The following is an 18,252-nucleotide window of genomic DNA, read 5'->3' as shown; positions in this document are numbered from 1 at the left end:
AAGCGTTTGTTGCATGATACCAGCATTTTTTTTTTATTTTTTTTGTAGAACAAACCAGCACAAAGGACCATAGAGTGCAGAATACAGATGAATATGGCCACGAGATCCCTATCTTCTAGACCTCATCGTGACATTTTTTTTTATTTTATTGAATAATTTTTTGCTGGGATTGAATAAAAAGTTTTTATAATTTTAATTGATATTTCTTATACATATATTACCATAATTTTAAAAATTTTCGATAAATCAAACAAATGTTTAGATAGAATTGAAGGAACATGTCAAATTGTTGCTGAGAAAAAGTCGACGTATGTAAATATGATAGATTATACCAATTGACAACTTACCGATAATCAGTTGCAAAATTTCTTATGTGTAGCCCGCGACTTATATGTTGTTGTTTTGAACACAGTTTCAAACCTTCCGTTCGTTTGTTTTCATTCACATTTTCGTGTTTGCTGTCAAAGCTGACATTAACAGCTGGTTTTCTGCCGAATTTCTTTCATAACATTTATAGAATTTTAATTGTAATTATATCTAGTTTGTAATAATTTAAATAAAAAGATATGGCAGATTTAGTAGGTGTGGATCCAGCAGAACGGTTAAAATTGGGACCGCGAGAGGGCGTCACATACCCTCTGGTAGTGCAATATTGCGGCAACTGCACAATGCCGCTTGAAGTGAGTTCTGCTAATAGCATTTCAAACATATACCTATATTGCTAAACAATTATTTTTTTTTTGCATTTTCAATGCAGTATTGCGAATATTATCCAGAGTTCGAAAAATGTAGAGCTTGGCTAGAAAAGCATCTTCCAAGTGAATTTGAACAAATGAAGATTAAGGATGAGGCAGCTGCAGCAGATGGCACAGACGATGACAAGAAACGGCAGAAACGTGGTGGTAAGGGTATGATGAAGATCAAAAAGAAGGAAGAGGTGCTCAAAAAAATAACGCTTTCAAGAGCGCCGCGTGGCAAAAAGAAGTCTGTAACAGTGGTAACTGGTCTGAATACTTTCGGTAGGTTTTGATTTATGGTATAGCAAGGCGAATATATATGAATAAAAGAAATATATTCTACTTATAGATATAGACTTAAAAGTAGCTGCAAAATTCTTTGGCACAAAGTTTGCTTGTGGATCATCAGTTACTGGAGATGACGAAATCGTCATACAGGGCGACGTGAAAGACGATCTTTTCGACGTCATACCAGAAAAATGGCCAGAAATCGATGAGGATTATATAGATGATTTGGGGGATTTGAAACGTTAAACAACAATCAGTACGCAGCACAAACTGAATTTCCAATAAATAAAACAACAAATTATCTTACAAGTGCATTTATTTTTTTCAACTATTATCAGTAGGTGAATTAGGGAAATGTCTAGCCACAATCTGCAATAGTTCACTTACTTGTTCCTCGCTTAAACGTTCTTCACTGTCTTCGATTAGCTGAAAAGTTGGCAAAAATAATTTAGTATTATATGTATGTATGTCGGTGTGATACAAATTATTCTATACGTATCTGCCTATTACCAATTGAATATGCAAGGCGCTCATTGGTGGATCATTGACCATCATTAAGCATTCGGTTGTTGTTAGTTTGCAAGTTAGCTGTCGTACTTCAGCTAAAAATGCAAGAATAGCTTCACGAGATTGATGTTTGCATTGTGAGTCCTCTAGGTATTGCAGAGACTAGTTGGAAAAAGTGGTTAAATATACCCGTGAATTATTATATTGCTCAATACCTCATAAGTAATAGTAGCAAGATTTCGCAATCCATATTTCTTTTTGGTGTCCTTGAGGGTCTTAAGTGATTCCATTACCTCATAATTGGATATTACTGAGAAACAAGGATTAACTCTGTCGACAATGGAAAATAAATAACAGATATTTGTACTAAGTGAAAGAAAAGTGTATGTTACTTACATTTCCATTTTATTTAAAGCAATGCCTTGTTAAAACTTTTTTTATCACTTTGTTTATATCGATTGTGAACATTGTAAATTTTACCAAGTAGCGCAACTAACAGCTGATCGGTGAAAATTCGCACATTCACACGCACAGTTCTCGACTCAGTTTCAAAAACAAACTTTAGATTATTTAACTCAAATTTTAAAGTGAGACAATCCTTACGAGTTTTATGTATATAGAATATATAAGGCGTTTTTGTTGTTATTAAAACAGTAGTTTTATTTTTATTAAAGCTTTTATCATTTTTTTTTTAACTTTGAAAAGACTCCGAACACCATTTTTTCATTATATGACATTCGACTGCCTAGTCCACTGCCTTCCACTCTATTCGCAACAAAACCTCTATTTAAGTTGCCAAACTATATAGTAAACAATGATTGTGAATTCACAGCGAAAAGTTGTCATATCCATATCCACATGGCGGAACGATACAAGGTGTCAGCATGGTGACATACCTACAAACATATATAAAACTTCCATGTACTTTGTTTTTGTAAATTCGATGGATAAATGTCAAGATATTACTGCGCCGGAAGTTGATGTATCAAATCAAATAAAAAAAGGTTATCATCAGCTGTCCCGTGCTGCCACCTTGTATCGTTACGCCATGCATATCCATATAAAACACCTGATCAAAACAACCTTAAGGGCGCGGCACAATTTCATTTTTCATATATATTTGTTTTACACAAGCTTATGCATTGCAATAACCTGGCCACGATTAAAAAATATTTAAAATTTTGTTGCAAGCAAAACATAAGAACAGGAATTTGACATTTGCTTTGGCTAAGTGTTGTTGTTGTTGTAGCGATAAGGTTACTCCCCGGGAGTGTTATCGATGTGATGGTCCTTTGCCAGATACAGATCCGGTACGCTCCGGTAACACAAAACCATTCCCGGCGGAGGCCGTAAACTTAGCGAGAGAACGTGACCTTATAAGACAGCTTGATCCAGGCGACCCCCCAATAAGGGATATAAACCAACGCATCAGATTGCTTGTGGATGAACACAAGCGGGCGAAATGGGAGGAGCACCTAAGAGGTTGTAACCTCTCTACCGGTGTGGGTAAATTTTAGTCCACCGTAAAGTCCCTATCGAATACGTCTAAGCACAACGACAAATTTTCCATCGCCTTTGGCGATAAAGTTCTGTCGGATGCGAAAAAATGTGGGAGCGCTTTCTGCCGACAATATATAATGCATTCTACGGTCGACAAAGATAGACGGAGCGCAAACAGACACGCATATAAACACAAATTCAGCGCGTCACCAATCACCATCACCGCTAAAGAGGTTGAGGACGCCATTGGTCACGCTAAACCATCCAAAGCAGTGGGACCAGACGGCATAGCCATGCCGATGCTTAAAGGCCTAGGGAAAGAGGGTTTCAAATATTTAGAGTATGTCTTCAACCTGTCTCTTTCCACCTTTGTCATACCCGAAAAAAGGAAAATGGCCAAGGTGGTCCCGCTACTAAAGCCCGGGAAACCAGTTAACATAGGAGAGTCGTATCGTCCGATATCTCTCCTATTGCCAGTAGCAAAGACGCTTGAAGCCAGTTTGCTCCCCTATTTCCAAGCAAATTTGCAGCTAGCCTTTCATCAGCATGGCTTCAGAAAACTCCGTAGCACTAACACCGCGCTAAATGCCATTAGCACCCAGATAAATTGCGGTTTAAATCAGAACCCCCTTCATAGAACAGCACTCGTAGGGCTAGACCTATCAAAAGCTTTTGATACGGTCAACCATGGCTCGCTACTGCAAGACCTGGAAGGGTCTACCCTTCCCCCATGTCTTAAAAGGTGGACCGCAAATTATCTAGGTGGTCGGCAGGCATCGGTGCAATTTAGAAACGAAACAACAAAGCCAAGAAGATTTAAACAAGGGGTGCCACAGGGTGGTGTCCTATCCCCACTTTTGTTTAATTTCTACATAACTAAGCTACCTTCACCACCGGAAGGAGTCACACTCGTTTCCTACGCCGATGACTGCACAATAATGGCCACAGGCCCAGGCCCACAGATCGATGAGTGATGCAATAGAATAAACGGCTACCTCCCTGATCTCTCCAGTTTTTTTGCTTCGCGAAACCTGGCATTATCATCGAATAAATCCTCCGCGACCTTATTTACAACATGGACGTCCCAAATGTCGACCATTTTGAACATCCACGTCGATGGCACTACGCTACCGACTGTACTACACCCCAAAATCTTGGGTGTGACATTTGATCAGGATCTAAATTTTGGTGAGCACGCAGCCGCAATTGTTCCGAGAATTCAGAGCCGTAACAAAATCCTCAAATCCCTCGCTGGCAGTACTTGGGGAAAAGATAAAGTAACGCTCATGACTACATACAAAGCAATTAGCCAGCCGATTACGTGCTACGCGTCACCCATATGGTCGCCAAGCCTAAAAATTACCCACTGGAAGAAGCTACAGGCCTGCCAAAATACTGCTTTCAGAATCGCCACGGGCTGTCTTCTTATGTATCCAGAACACCATCTGCATAATGAAGCGAGAATACTCCCCATCAGGGAGAGAAATGAGATGCTGACCAAACAGTTCCTGTTGAATACCCAGAAACCTGAGCATCCCAACAGACATCTGATTGATGAGCCAGCACCGCCTAGGGGCTTAAGGAGTCATCTCCGTAAGCATTTTGAGGAAATACGGCACCTGAGAACCCAGCCGTATGAAGCGAAAAAACACAAGCAGGTCCATGGTGAACTCCACAAACAGGCGTCGAACCTCTATGCCGGGAATTGCCCGGTGAATCCAGTACTCACAGAACAGTACCCAAAACTTGCGGATGAGGAACGCACACTACCCAGGGAAACACGAGTCACTCTAGCTCAACTTCGATCTGGAAACTGTAACAGGTTAAACTCTTACCTATCCAGAATCAACCCCGACATACAAAATGTATGCCCCGCTTGCAATGTGTCCCCACATGACACCAACCATCTCTTTAATTGTAATGTGGAACAAACGCCGCTAACACCCCTTTCCTTATGGTCCACCCCTGTTGAGACAACAAGTTTCCGTGGATTCCCGTTAGAGGATATTGATGGCAATTTGTGATCTGTTGCGGCTGTTAGGTGGGGCGAAGCACTGCTACAACAACAACACCATTAAGGTGCTAGCCCGAGCATCTCGGGAGCGATTTATATGGGCGCATTAAACCTTCAGGCCATCCCTCCCTCCCCACCCCTAAGTTCCATGAGGAGCTTGGGGTCGCCATATCGTCTGCCGTAACTGTTCGTAGTTTGCAACAGAGCGGAGGCGCTGAAAGCGGTGAGTATGCCGTCAGCTCTTTAGCGCCCTGCTAAACAGAGCTGACGGAAACTCCAACCCATTAACAGAACTCCAACCCATTGACATCACTAATACACTCGCATAAATTTTTCCTTTTATTCGCATGGAAAACCATGGTATGTATGTGGATGCATTCACGTATACAGAATGTTTACATCAGGTTTGTCATGTCGCCTCTAACAACCTGACAGAAACTTCGTTTTATAGTCCACAAACTTGTGTAGCAAGATACACGTGCGGCCATACGGCCAGGCGACGCGACGAAGCGAAGCGTACTATCTCAATCGTCGAGGTTAAAAAGAACTTAAAGCTCACAAGTCTGGCTACCCACCTATTTACCGTTTGACAATTGACGGATGACATTTGAGCGACTACTTTTTTCAATTTTTTTCGAAAAGTGAAATTCAATTAAATAAAAATTACATGGGTAGATGTATCGAATCTAAATTATTTGTACAAACAAATTTTAAACACAAATTATTTTTCAAAATGCAAGATGATGAACATAAGTTTACTGTGAGTACATTGATATATCCGTATGCTTAGAAACCTAACTCCCGTTCATTCTGCTACACAGCCCGCCAGAATACGTCGCAAACGAAATCGTCTTCGACGTCTGGCAAGTAATCCTACAAGCGCTGGTGACCAAATTATAAAAAAAGAAGAACAATCAAAAGTGCGAAACTTCCTGCGAAAGGTAAAACGCGTCCTATGCACCACACTATTTTTATCTATTGCAGCTGCCGTGCTGTTAGGACACCATCTCACACAAAACAATGCCAAACAGACTAGCCTTTTGCAGGATTTTCTTAGCAGTTATCGACGAAATTATTACCAGATTATTCATGGAAAGCCTCACTATTGCGATATTGAATTAGATACAAAATTTTTATTCGCGCGCATAGGTGAACATCAAATATTACACCAGCAACAGGCATTGCAGCAATTAGAGATGGTGCTACGTAATCAGTCACATTTTCGTTCCATAGCATTTGTTGGCCCGTCTGGCGTGGGTAAAACAATGACAGCCAATGCTTTGGAAACACATTTTCCATGGCGTGAGAATGTACATTCGTACGCTTGGAATACACATGTCGAAGAGGAGGCGCAAAAAATTCGTATGCTACGTTTTTATGTCGAGCATCTCTCTGATTGTGGACGTAATTTGTTGATTATTGATAACCTTGCACCATGTGAAAGCGAAGTTGTGGCGATATTAAATCAAATGATTGCCGCAGAAGATAACGCTTATAGAAAGCATGTTATTGTAATTTATATATTCCATTTAAATGCTTTGCTTGATTCAAATTTGTATCAAAAACAAAAATATGAATTGCAAAATTTACCTGATACAACAACAATACATTTTAAAGCACTGAACAAAGAAGAGCTAAGGGAATGTATACAACGCGAAACTTTGACAAATAATCTAACGCTGAATGATGCGGATTTTAACGAAATTGTTGATACAATTGATGTAACCACTTCCGGTTGCAAAAAAGTACAAGCAAAAGTGTTGTTGTATGGACAGCGATTAGATGAAATAAATAATTTAGATGATAATTAAAGGTGAAATAATACTTAAAACTATACAAAATAGCGCTTTAAGTGATGTAAGAATATGGACTGAAATTTAGATGATTAATTGAAATATTTATGTAGGCAATCACGTATTGATATTTTTTGTACAGAAATTTTATACGTATTTATATGTATGTAACTATTTATACGAATGTTTGTTTTTATGTTAAACCTAATTTTGGACGAGCGTATATCAAATCGCACTCAAAATACATAATAGAAACGAAATTATTTGTTTTTTCTTCTCATATTTTTTTTAAAGTCTTACTGCAACTGCGAATCCAGAGATTTAATCCTAACTGAAGTTATTCGAAATTATATCCAGACAAAGCATACCAATCCACTCTTAGCTATGGGTCCTCACACCGTATACGAAGACATTATTTTAATTTTATTTATTGTTGTTGCTGTAGCTATAAGGACACTCCACGAAGGGCTTGGGGTGTTATCGATGTTGATGGTCCTTTGCCGGGTGCAGATTTGGTGCTTTCCGGTAACAATCACCATTAAGGTACTAGCCCGACAATCTCGGGAGCGATTTTGTATTTTATTAAATTTTTCCTAACACAACAATTTGACAAAATTATTTTATAGTGCTAGTCAGAACAGTGACAGAACAAAGGCGAAAATTCAAAAAATGTTTCAATAACTTAGATAAACAATAGATAATTTGTAAAATAAGACTTAATGGTTACAATAAATTTTAAAGAGCTTAGCCTAGTGACACAGAACAGAAATAAGAATAAAGGGGACATTGCAAAGGTAGGTAGTACAGTAATAATATTAGGTTCTATCCTTTGAGGAAATAGGAGCTGGCAAGAAAAACGGATAGAAGATCAGTAAAGAGAGTCAGTTGAAGAAGGAGAGGTGAGTCAATTAAAGAACAAGATTAATTCTTTTTTGAAATGCAGTGCATTACTTATTTGTCCACAAATCAAACCTTCTAGTCCATACCGCCTGTCGTCCCCTAGATCCATGACGAACCTGCGGTCACCAGTCCTAGTTAGGAGTGGCCATGTGCAAGTTAGGAGTTGCTGTTTTTGTTGCCGTAGTCCGGAGGTTTTGGGGAGTGTTATCGATGTCGATGGTGGTTTGCCGGATATATATCCAGCACGTTCCGTTAACGAGCACCATTAACTCTTTCCGGGGCGGTGGTATGAAATTTATACCACTTATTCAAATATTTTTCCTGCATTTTATGCGCAATGGTATACTTCGTTTATCACTTATACAGGCAAATTTAAGCTTATATTTTCTAAAAAAAAATATAACAAGTGTGTGAAAGAGATACATATATATGTTTTTTATGTACAAAATGAGTAAAATAGTGAACTATTGAAGTGTTACTGAGAATTTATCATATTTTGTAAATAAAAGCACGTGCAGCACGGTTTCCTGCAATTTAAGAAAAATAAAGTGTTTTGAATTACTCAGCCAGTGGAATAAAAATAAACAAAAGTGTTAGCGTGGAAAGTGTTTAAAGTTGCTGGTATAAAAAGTATACCACCGCGCATTATATACGTACTTGAATGACAATGGCTAAAAAACTTAAGCAGGGTGATATATGCAAAATATTGGAAGCTTTATCTAAATTTCATGATCCTAGTAAATTTGTAAAGGTACAACAACGCCAAAGCGATGGTTCTCTCAAAGAAATCGAAAAGCCTGAAATAATACACGACTATAACATGCACATGAATAATGTTGACCAGTTAGATCAGCTAAAGAAGTACTACGAGCCGAATAGAAAAAGCCGAAAGTGGTGGCACCGAATATTTTTTCACTTTCTTGATATTACAGCGGTGAATTCTTTTATTATTTCTAAAAGTCTAGGGTACCACTTACCCCTTAAGGACTTTAAACTTGATTTGATTTCAATACTATGCAGTTCAGCATCACCACCTACTCTTGGAACCAAAAATAAAAAGCAAGCTAGAGTCCGCATGAAGAAAAACAAACCCTATGTAGATCCAAGCCTATGATCCTCGTCATCCCACCAACCAGTCAGATCAACCTTACGTAGATGTGCGTACTGCAGCACGACAAGCCACCAAAGAAGGACTCAGTGGATGTGCTCCACTTGTAATGTGCCACTTTGCCTCAGCAATACAAAAACTTGCTTCAATGAGTTTCTAAGTAATCCTCGCATTCTATGCGCGATGGTATAAAAATCGCACCACATCCTTGTGCAAAATCCTGTAAGGATAAAATTTTTTTTTTTACATTTTCTTCACTAAATGTCTTAAGTAAATGAAATAAAATAATCTTTGTGTTTAATTTTTAGCGATTTGTTTCAGTGCCCCGGAAAGAGTTAAGGTACAAGCACTTCCTAGGCCAGTCGGTTCTATTTACCGGAGCAATTCTGGATTTTTTACCCCCGATTAAGAGATGTTATTCAGTGTAACTCCATGCGACGAAGCACTGTTAACACAGCAGCAACATTGAGGTACAAGCCCAAACATCTCGGGAACGATTTGATATGACCAGATTGAACCTTCTAGGCCAAGCCGAATTCAGTACCTCAGTATTCGGTATTCGCCTTGTTCTATGCCATCCCTGAAGAAGACATGAAAGCGTTAAAAAGTGCAGAAGTGAAAAGAAAAACTCAACGTTGCTTTATTTCTTGCGGAACTGTTTCAAAATGTGTTTTTCATTTGAAATCCAACTTCACTTCTAGGCAAATTAAATATTACTTCATTGACGGGCTCGATAACCAACGCTAGGTCAAGCAATGCGTTTCTGTAAACTGTCCTACAACGGCCACACCTTCCCAGCTCTCTGGTGCGCTATCCGCTACTCCTTTGCAGGTGACTGTCGTGCCACCTCGTAGGGCTGTATTTGTGTCCCGATTACATTCCTCGCATACCGAAAATGATATTGCTCATTACGTTTGCTCTAAACTTGGTGTTGAACCCACTAGTAACATCAAAGTGTATAAATTTATCTCTAAATATGAGAGAGACATCTCATTTAAAATATCTCTTTCAGATGCATATATCGATAAGGTACTTGATTCCTCTTTTTGGCCTAAGCATACTGTGGTTCACCTGTTCACAAGAAAGGCGAGGGCCGAACCTGTTTTATTACAGCCAAAAAACGGTATGACGAACATAGTAATAACAACACAAAGGTACATAGTTGCTGATCTGTCCCGTCTTCTCATTAATTACCAAAATGTTCGTGGTTTACGATCAAAACTTGTTCCATTCTTCCTTAAATCTTTCAACTTTTCTGCACAAGTTGTAGCTTTTACGGAGACCTGGATAAAGCCTGAACATTACAATTCTGAGGTTTTTTCAAATAAATATGCTGTTTATCGGCGTGATCGCATCTCTAGAGCGGGAGGTGTCCTTATTGCTGTTGATTCTAAGTTGATTCTGAGTTGATTTCGCTGGACAATATCCCTCATATCGAATTCATAGCAGTTAGGCTTTCATTCGGTAGCTATAGCGTAATGGTTTGCTGTTCGTATATACCACCTCTTTCGGATATGGATGTTTATGCTAGTCATAGCTCGGCCATCTGCGATTTGCTTTCGCAGTTGGGAGATAACGATCGACTTGTTGTTGTTGGTGACTTTAACTTGCCAACACTTAGTTGGGTTAATATAAGTGATTTAAACTTTTTAACTCCCACTGCCCAACACGAGTTTCTCAATTGCCTGTTAGACTCATCTCTTTTACAGATTAACAATGTTCCAAATAGTGGAAATAAAATGCTGGATTTAGTATTTGTGGATGGCTCTGGGTACTGCCCTTACGCAAATCCCACCTTTATCCCTTCCAGAAGACCCTCTTCATTCTACGCTAGAGATATCACTTGATATCAGCCTACCCCATAGGATTCAAGTACAGTCTCGTCGCCGATCTAGATGCTTCTACAAAGCGAATTTCATTATGCTCAATGATCTGTTGGCTTCCCATGATTGGTCGGATGTCTATGCTTGCACTGATGTCGATTCGGCAATCTCTATATTTTACGTACGCTTGATAGCTTCTTTGATACCTGCATTCCTACTCGCTATACCCTATGTTCGAATAAGCCCCCCTTGGTTTTCAAGGCAACTTATCAGACCTAATAAGATTAAATCTAGGCTTTATAAGAGATTCAAGAAATCTGGAGCATCTGCAGACCTCGCTAAATATCTAATAGCTCGTTCTAAATTTCACCGTCTTAATCAGCTTTGTTATAAAAATTACTTGAGTTGTTGTAAAGCCCAATTTTTTAAAAATCCAAAAAAGTTTTACAGTTCCGTAAATTCAAAGCGGAAAATTTCTGGGTATCCTCCCTCATATACCTTTGGATGTAAAAAAGCTTGTACTGATGACGATGTTGCAGAGCTATTTTCAGAGTTCTTTAGGTCCACCTATTCCTCCAGCGGTTTTCATTCCGGTCAATACCCGTATCGCTTAGATAACTCGAATTCCATTATGAATCCTGCTATTGATAGTGATATTGTTCTCCAGAGTCTTCAATCTTTGAAGCCCACCTTTTCTCCGGGGCCAGACGGTATTCCTAGTTGCGTGGTTAGGTACTGCGCCGAAAATATGTATAAGGCTATTTTGAAATTATTTGAGCTATCTCTGGGATCTGCGTCATTCCCGCCACTTTGGAAACAGTCTTTTATTATAAAAAAAAAAAAAATAAATGTAAGGCGCGATAACCTCCGAAGAGATCTAAGGCCGAGCTTCTCTTCCAATTTGCGTCGTGCTCCTCTTGATTTTTCCCTACAAATTGGCCGGACGGGACCTACATGTTTTATGCCGACTCCGAACGGCATCTGCAAGGCAGATGAGTTTTCGCTGAGAGCTTTTCATGGCAGAAATACAATCGGAGCGCTTGCTAGACACTGCCGAGGGGCGACCCCGCTTAGAAAAATTTTCTTCTAATTGAAAAATCTTATTTCTAAAATTTTGATGTTGCTTTGCCCGGGAGTTGAACCCAGGGCATACGGTGTGATAGGCGGAGCACGCTACCATCACACCACGGTGGCCGCCAAAAGGTAGTAGGTCAAAAGTTGAAAACTACAGGGGTATTGCTAAACTTTCAGCCATTCCTAAAGTCTTTGAACAGATTGTTACAAGTCAACTCCAATATCAGTGTTCTAGTCTTTTATCTCCATGCAAACACGGTTTCATTCGTCAAAGGTCAACCACTACAAATTTGCTTGTATTCACCTCTATAGTTATGGAATGATTTTTAGCAAACAAGCAAACGGATGTCATCTACAGGGAATTGAGCAAAGCATTTGATACCGTCAACCATGAGTTACTTATTCATAAGCTTGATTTATTGAGCTTTCCGTTTCACCTAATAATGTGGCTGAAAAGCTATCTTTTTAACCGGACCCAAAAAGCTCTGTTCAAGTGCAATCTGTTGGAATCGTTCGGAGTTTCCTCCGGTGTACCCCAGGGAAGTCAGCTAGGCCCTTTGCTCTTTAACCTTTTCATGAATGACTTGCCACAGACAATATTATATTCCCATACTATAATGTATGCGGATGATGTAAAACTTTGCTACACTTACTGTCCTACCGATTTGAGTTCCTTGGATCTTCTTCAGGACGACTTGGACTCGTTCCAATGTTGGTGCACAACAAATTTAAAAAATTTGGAATTTGGCGTATATCTATTGCAAATGATCTAGTTGTCCTTTTTGATCCGAAATTGAATTTTAACATGCATATTTCATCTATTGCCAACAAAGCGTTGGGTGTACTTGGATTTGTTAAAAGATGGGCTAAAGAGTTCGATGATCCGTACCTCACTAAGGTTCTTTACACATCGCTGGTTCGTCCAATACTCGAGTATTGCTCATGCGTTTGGTCCCCTGTTTCTCAAAAGCATATAAAGCGTCTTGAGTCAGTTCAAAAGCAATTTTTGACATTCGCATTGCCCGGCCTTAATTGGGACTCAAGTCTTCACCTTCCTCCATACAGAAGTAGACTTCTTCTTATTAACTTACCCACTCTGGAAAATCGGAGAATATTACTGGGGGTATTGTTCATCCATAAGCTCATTATTGGAGAAATTGATTCTGCGGACCTTCTCAGCCGCTTGTTTTTTGCGAAAATTTGCTAAAAACAACCCTCTTCTTATCTGGTGCACGCACTACAATTATTTGTATAGCTGTATCAATCTTGAATGTACTTTTGCCACTATACGTAATGCAATACTTGCTTATCTAATTTAAGAGATACAAGGTAATTTAATTTGCCGGCATTTATTTCTTCCGTAAAAAACAATAGTGCTCGTATAAGGATGGAGGAACATTTATCAATATGTGTCATTAAGAAGGAACAAGACAGTACTGTGTTGATTGGAATCTGTTCATCCCAACAACGTTAAAAACGTTCTTTTTCATGAGTCACTGACCGGAATCGTATGCATTCCGGCAGTATAATGAGGCATCGAGCTGATTGGAATCCGGTGCATTCCAACAACACAGGTCATGTTACTTTTTTTGCCTTGTGATGGCGTATCCTCATTACACTACTCTTATCACTGCCGTATTCCCATGGTATGCTGATTGGAATCTCGGTATAAGATCTTATTTCTGCTCATATTTCTTATTATTATATTCTGAAATTAAAGTGTAATGTTCAATAATATATCTTTGTTTGTAATATAACATTGTTGAAATCTCGATATATCTTAAATTTTAACTTTTGAGTTGTATATTTATATATCTTTTATATTATGCAGTCGACCATAGTTTGTCGTCGACTTTAAATAATAAATAAATAAATGACATGGCAGCCGCCGTGGTGTGGTGGTAGTGTGCTCCGCCTACTACATCGAAGATCGTGGGTTGAACTCCCGGTCAAAGCAATATCAAGGGCCATCCCGCCCTTCCCACCCCCTAGTTCTATGAAAAGCTTCTCAGTGAAAACTCATCTGACTTGTAGATGCCGTTCGGAGTCGGTATAAAACAAGTAGGTCCCGTCACGCCAATTTGTAGGAAAAATTAAAAGGAGCCCTACGCAAATTGGCACAGAAGCTTGGCCTAAAATCTCTTCGGAGGTTATCGTGCCTTACATTTATTTGTTTATTTTAAATGACATTATTTAAACATTTTCCCGTTCATAGTGCTTAATTTGAGTGCTTGCTGAGTAGAGTTTTCTATTCTCTTACAATTTTCATTGCTCTAAGCCATTGTTTAGATTGAATATTTACATCATTTTTAATTTATGCAATTTTTGGGTGTTGTGTTGCGCATCTCATGGCGTTAGCGTGGGAAAATTGCAAGTGTCAAATCACAATAACTTGAAAGATAAACGGAATTAATTATAGCTAACGGGGTTTAGCACACACTGTATGTGAAGTGATTGTATTTTATGGCATTTTAACGAATTTTGGAAGTTTCTGATAATTATGCACCTTCTGCTAACGTTCGAATCGCTGAACTGTCTTATAAATAACTCCAATATTCAGTATTCCAAAATGGTATTTACTTAGACTACTTTAGGAGTAGTTCTTCACAATTATACTTCACAGCTAATAGCGTATTTAAATCAAACTGATTAGCTATTCCTCAGCTGGCGCTGCTTTTATACTCTCTGTAGCGTCGTTGTTGTTTTTGTTGTAGCGATAAGATTACTCCCCGAAGGCTTTGGAAAGTGTTATCGATGTGATGGTCCTTTGCCGGATACATATCCGGAACGCTCCGGTATCACACACCATTAAGGTGGTAGCCCGACCACCTCGGGAACGATTTAGCTGGCCACATTAAACCTTCAGGCCATCCCTCCCTCCCCTCTCCCAAGTCTCCCATGAGGAGCTTGGGGTCGCTAGAGCCTCGTCTGTTAGGATTCGCCACGGATAGGAGAGGTTGACAATTGGGTTTGGAGAAGCTATATATTGCGCTGGCAACCTGAAAGGGTTGCGCTACACAGCCCCTTGAATGTGGTATTTTAGTCGCCTCTTACGACAGGCATACCTACAGCTGGTATATTTTGACCCCTAACCCGCTGCTGGTCTGTAGCGTCGTTTGAATATTTCTCCCAAGGTGTAGACTTTTCACGAAGATGGAACAGTTCTATCGCATACTTCGTTATTTAACTATATGCGTGTGTATGTGTGAGTAAGAACTTCTGCTTTTAGCTGATGACTACAAGTGTGTATGTGAGATATTTCTTCACTTGTTGTTGTTATAGCAGTTCTTCGCCCCATCCAATAGGTGCGACTGATCACAAATTGTCATCAATGTCCTCTAACGGGAGTCCAATGAAACTTGCTGTTTCAACAGGGGTGGACCTTAATGAGAGGGGTGTTTGAGGCGTTGGTTCCACAATATAGTTATAGATGGTTGGTGTCATGTGGGGACACATTACAAGCAGGACATATGTTTTGTATGTCGGGGTTGATTCTGGATAGGTAAGAGCTTAACCTGTTACAGTATCCAGATCGCAGTTGAGCTAGAGTGACTCGCGTTTCCCTAGGGAGAGTGCGTTCCTCCTCTGCTAGTTTTGGATATTGTTCTCTGAGTACAGGATTCACTTGGTAATTCCTGGCATAGAGGTCCTACGCCTGTCTGTGGAGTTCACTGAGGACCTGCTTGTGTTTTTTAGCTTCATACGGCTGTGTCCTCAGGTGCCGTATTTCCTCATAATGCCTACGGAGATGACTCCTCAATCCCCTGAGCGGTATAGGCTCATCAAGCAAATGTCTGTTGGGATGCCCAGGTTTCTGGGTATTTAACAACAGAAAATGTTTGGTTAGCATCTCATTTCTCTCCCTTATGGGGAGTATTCTCGCCTCATAATGTGGATGGTGTTCTGGGGACATAAGAAGACAACCTGTGGTGGTTCAGAGGGCGGTATTTTGGCAGGTCTGCAGCTTCTTCCAGTGAGTAGTTTTTAGGCTTGGCTTGTTTTCGTTGTAGCGATAAGGACAATCCCCGAAGGTTTTGGGGAGTGTTATCGATGTTGGTGTAGGGTTCTTATTATTTTTATTTTACTTTGTATTTTAGTTACTTTGAACTTTTTAATTTTTAAATGTATTATCAATATTTTAAGTTTCAAAATTGATTTTCAATTTTCAAAAATTTTCATTATTGTGAAAAATAAAAAAATAAAATAGACGTATACTTTTAGGCGTGTTTAAAAAAAATATAATTTAAAGTTTTGTTAAAAAAATAATACGTGGTTTAAATTACTACAGTTGGTGGTCCTTTTCCAGATGCAGATACGGTTCGTTCCGGTGACAAGCACCATTAAGGTACTAGCCTGACCATTTCGGGAGCGATTTGGTATGGCTACATGAAACCTTCTAGGCCATAACGCCCTCTCTGGTGGGTGTTAAAAGAACTCCATTTTTAAATAATGTTCTCAACTTCGTAGTTATGTTCGGTTTCATAACGATATTTATTTATTAATAAAACAGAAATTAAATCAATATATTTAGGGAGATTTTCATAGTTAATAAATTACAAATTTAAGGCTTGTAGCCAAACTGTTTTAAATAAAAACTTTCAGAACTCAACTCTTTGAAATCCTCAATTCAACTGCCGATTTAATTTTATTTTTTCAACCGGCCTACTACTCAAAAACAATCATTTGACAATCTTTTCAATTGCATACAGTACTTAACTTAATTTCATAAATATGTAAACAAGTGATTGAAACGTAAGGTAAATTTGCATTATAGTGTGGTTGAAAATTGAATCAATTAGTCGCCTCTTAGGACAGGCATACCTGCCGCTGGTATATTTTAAGCCCCCTAACACGCTGAAACCGCATGTTGTAGTTGTTGTAGCGTTAAGGTTACTCCCCGAAGGCTTTGTGGGGTGTTATCGATGTGATGGCCCTTTGCCGGATATTAAGGTGCTAGCCCGACCATCTGGGGAACGATTTATATGGCCACATTAAACCTTCAGGCCATCCGTCCCTCCTCACCCCCAAGTTCCAGGAGGAGCTTGGGGTCGCCAGAGCCTCGTCTGTTAGTGAAACGGGATTCGCCGCTCGAAGGTGAGGTTGACAATTGGGTTGGAGAAGCTATATATTGCGCTACACAACCCCCCTAATCGTAATTTATGATTAAAAACGTGCCCTTGTCCATTGACTTAATGAAACTGATACATATGTGATTTTTATTTATTTATTTATTTATTAGCCTACAAATTTAAAAATTAATCAGAATAAATATAGTATAGTATTAAAACAAACAAAAAGACTTGGCAACTTAAATATATAATAATTACAAAAATATACTGTATACTTATGTATTAAATCATTCAAATGCAAAGACACACAAGAGGTATAGGGGGTTACACCTTACATATTTAAGGTAGTAAGTAGGTACTTTTTAATTCTGAAAATCGAATCGCATGTATTTAAGTTTTTGCAGTGATTATTGAAATCATGGCAAATGCCACGAAGTGGGTCATGCATTTCAAAGTTCCCTCTGCATGTAATTATATGCAGTTGTTGAAAATATCTAGACGGGCACATTGAATTTAATTGCGCTAAGCAGAAAGGGGCTAGCTATCATCCCTCTTAAGAGTTTTACTATAAATAATACATTAAGCATCTCCCTACGGCTCTGTAATGTAGGCAACTGTAATAGTTTTAACCGGCTGCAGTGCGGTGGAAAATTCCTTGAAGTGTCCCAAGGCAAGTGTTAGTTTTAGTAACGTACGGATCATTAAATTCCCTAGACCACCTTTTCACGAACACCAAATCACCTTTAGCCCTATTAACGCAAGTTTATATATTTAACCTAAAGTCAAGCTTAGGGTTCATTGTAACACCTAGGTCAGTGAAGTTGGTGACTTGCTTAATAACATAATCTCCAATCACATACTCATGGGAATTAAAAGTTTTGCGTGTAAAACACATGAACTTACACTTCGAAAGGTTTAGTGACATGAAGTTAGCATTACACCATACAATTAGGCTGTTCAGATCCAACTGAAGAAGTGCTCTATCCTGTGGTGAGCGGATAGGCATAATAAGTTAAACGTCATCCACATACATCAACGGCTTACAGTGTTTCAAAACACTTGGTAGATCGTTAATGAATAGTAGGAATAACACTGGCCCAAGAAGGCTACCTTGTGGAATACCAGAAGTTACATTGATAAATTTGGACCAACAGTTGTTAAAATAACTGTTTGTTTACGTTTATTCAAATAAGAAGAACCCCAAGAGAGAAGTAAAGGCGGAAAGCCTAACCGGTCGAGTTTGTGTAAGAGCAGAGAATGGGATACTTTACCAAACGCCTTACTAAAATTTGTGTAAATAACATCAATTTCGCAGTTAGATTTAAAGCTATTGGATACAAGGGTCGTGAGCTCTAGAAGGTTGGACACTGTTGACTTTCCCTTCCAAAATCCGTGCTGTGATAAGTCAATAACCGAAGATAGACTGAACGCCAGTTGCT

General features: G+C 39.1%; 3 protein-coding genes across 3 annotated transcripts; 2 read left to right on the top strand and 1 right to left on the bottom strand.

The window, feature by feature from the left end:
* Positions 1-457: 457 nt before the first annotated feature.
* On the top strand, positions 458-1,334 carry DENR (density-regulated protein). Its single transcript, XM_067785880.1, has 3 exons — positions 458-680; positions 758-1,019; positions 1,087-1,334. Exons 1-3 carry the CDS (start codon positions 567-569, stop codon positions 1,269-1,271), a joined length of 561 nt encoding a protein of 186 aa, XP_067641981.1. The 5' UTR covers positions 458-566; the 3' UTR covers positions 1,272-1,334.
* On the bottom strand, positions 1,324-2,439 carry Polr3I (RNA polymerase III subunit I). Its single transcript, XM_067785881.1, has 5 exons — positions 2,358-2,439; positions 1,929-1,997; positions 1,748-1,862; positions 1,536-1,694; positions 1,324-1,451 (listed from the first exon to the last, which is right to left on the bottom strand). Exons 2-5 carry the CDS (start codon positions 1,934-1,936, stop codon positions 1,350-1,352), a joined length of 384 nt encoding a protein of 127 aa, XP_067641982.1. The 5' UTR covers positions 1,937-1,997; positions 2,358-2,439; the 3' UTR covers positions 1,324-1,349.
* A 3,191-nt stretch (positions 2,440-5,630) lies between these two features.
* LOC137249474 (uncharacterized) lies at positions 5,631-7,099 on the top strand. Its single transcript, XM_067781018.1, has 2 exons — positions 5,631-5,806; positions 5,868-7,099. The coding sequence occupies exons 1-2, from the start codon at positions 5,714-5,716 to the stop codon at positions 6,855-6,857; spliced, it is 1,083 nt and encodes a 360-aa protein (XP_067637119.1). The 5' UTR covers positions 5,631-5,713; the 3' UTR covers positions 6,858-7,099.
* The last annotated feature ends 11,153 nt before the right edge of the window (positions 7,100-18,252 follow it).

Source organism: Eurosta solidaginis, chromosome 4 (assembly GCF_040869045.1).
Source record: "Eurosta solidaginis isolate ZX-2024a chromosome 4, ASM4086904v1, whole genome shotgun sequence".
Taxonomy (NCBI): domain Eukaryota; kingdom Metazoa; phylum Arthropoda; class Insecta; order Diptera; family Tephritidae; genus Eurosta; species Eurosta solidaginis.
This window is presented reverse-complemented; position numbering and strand designations above follow the sequence as displayed.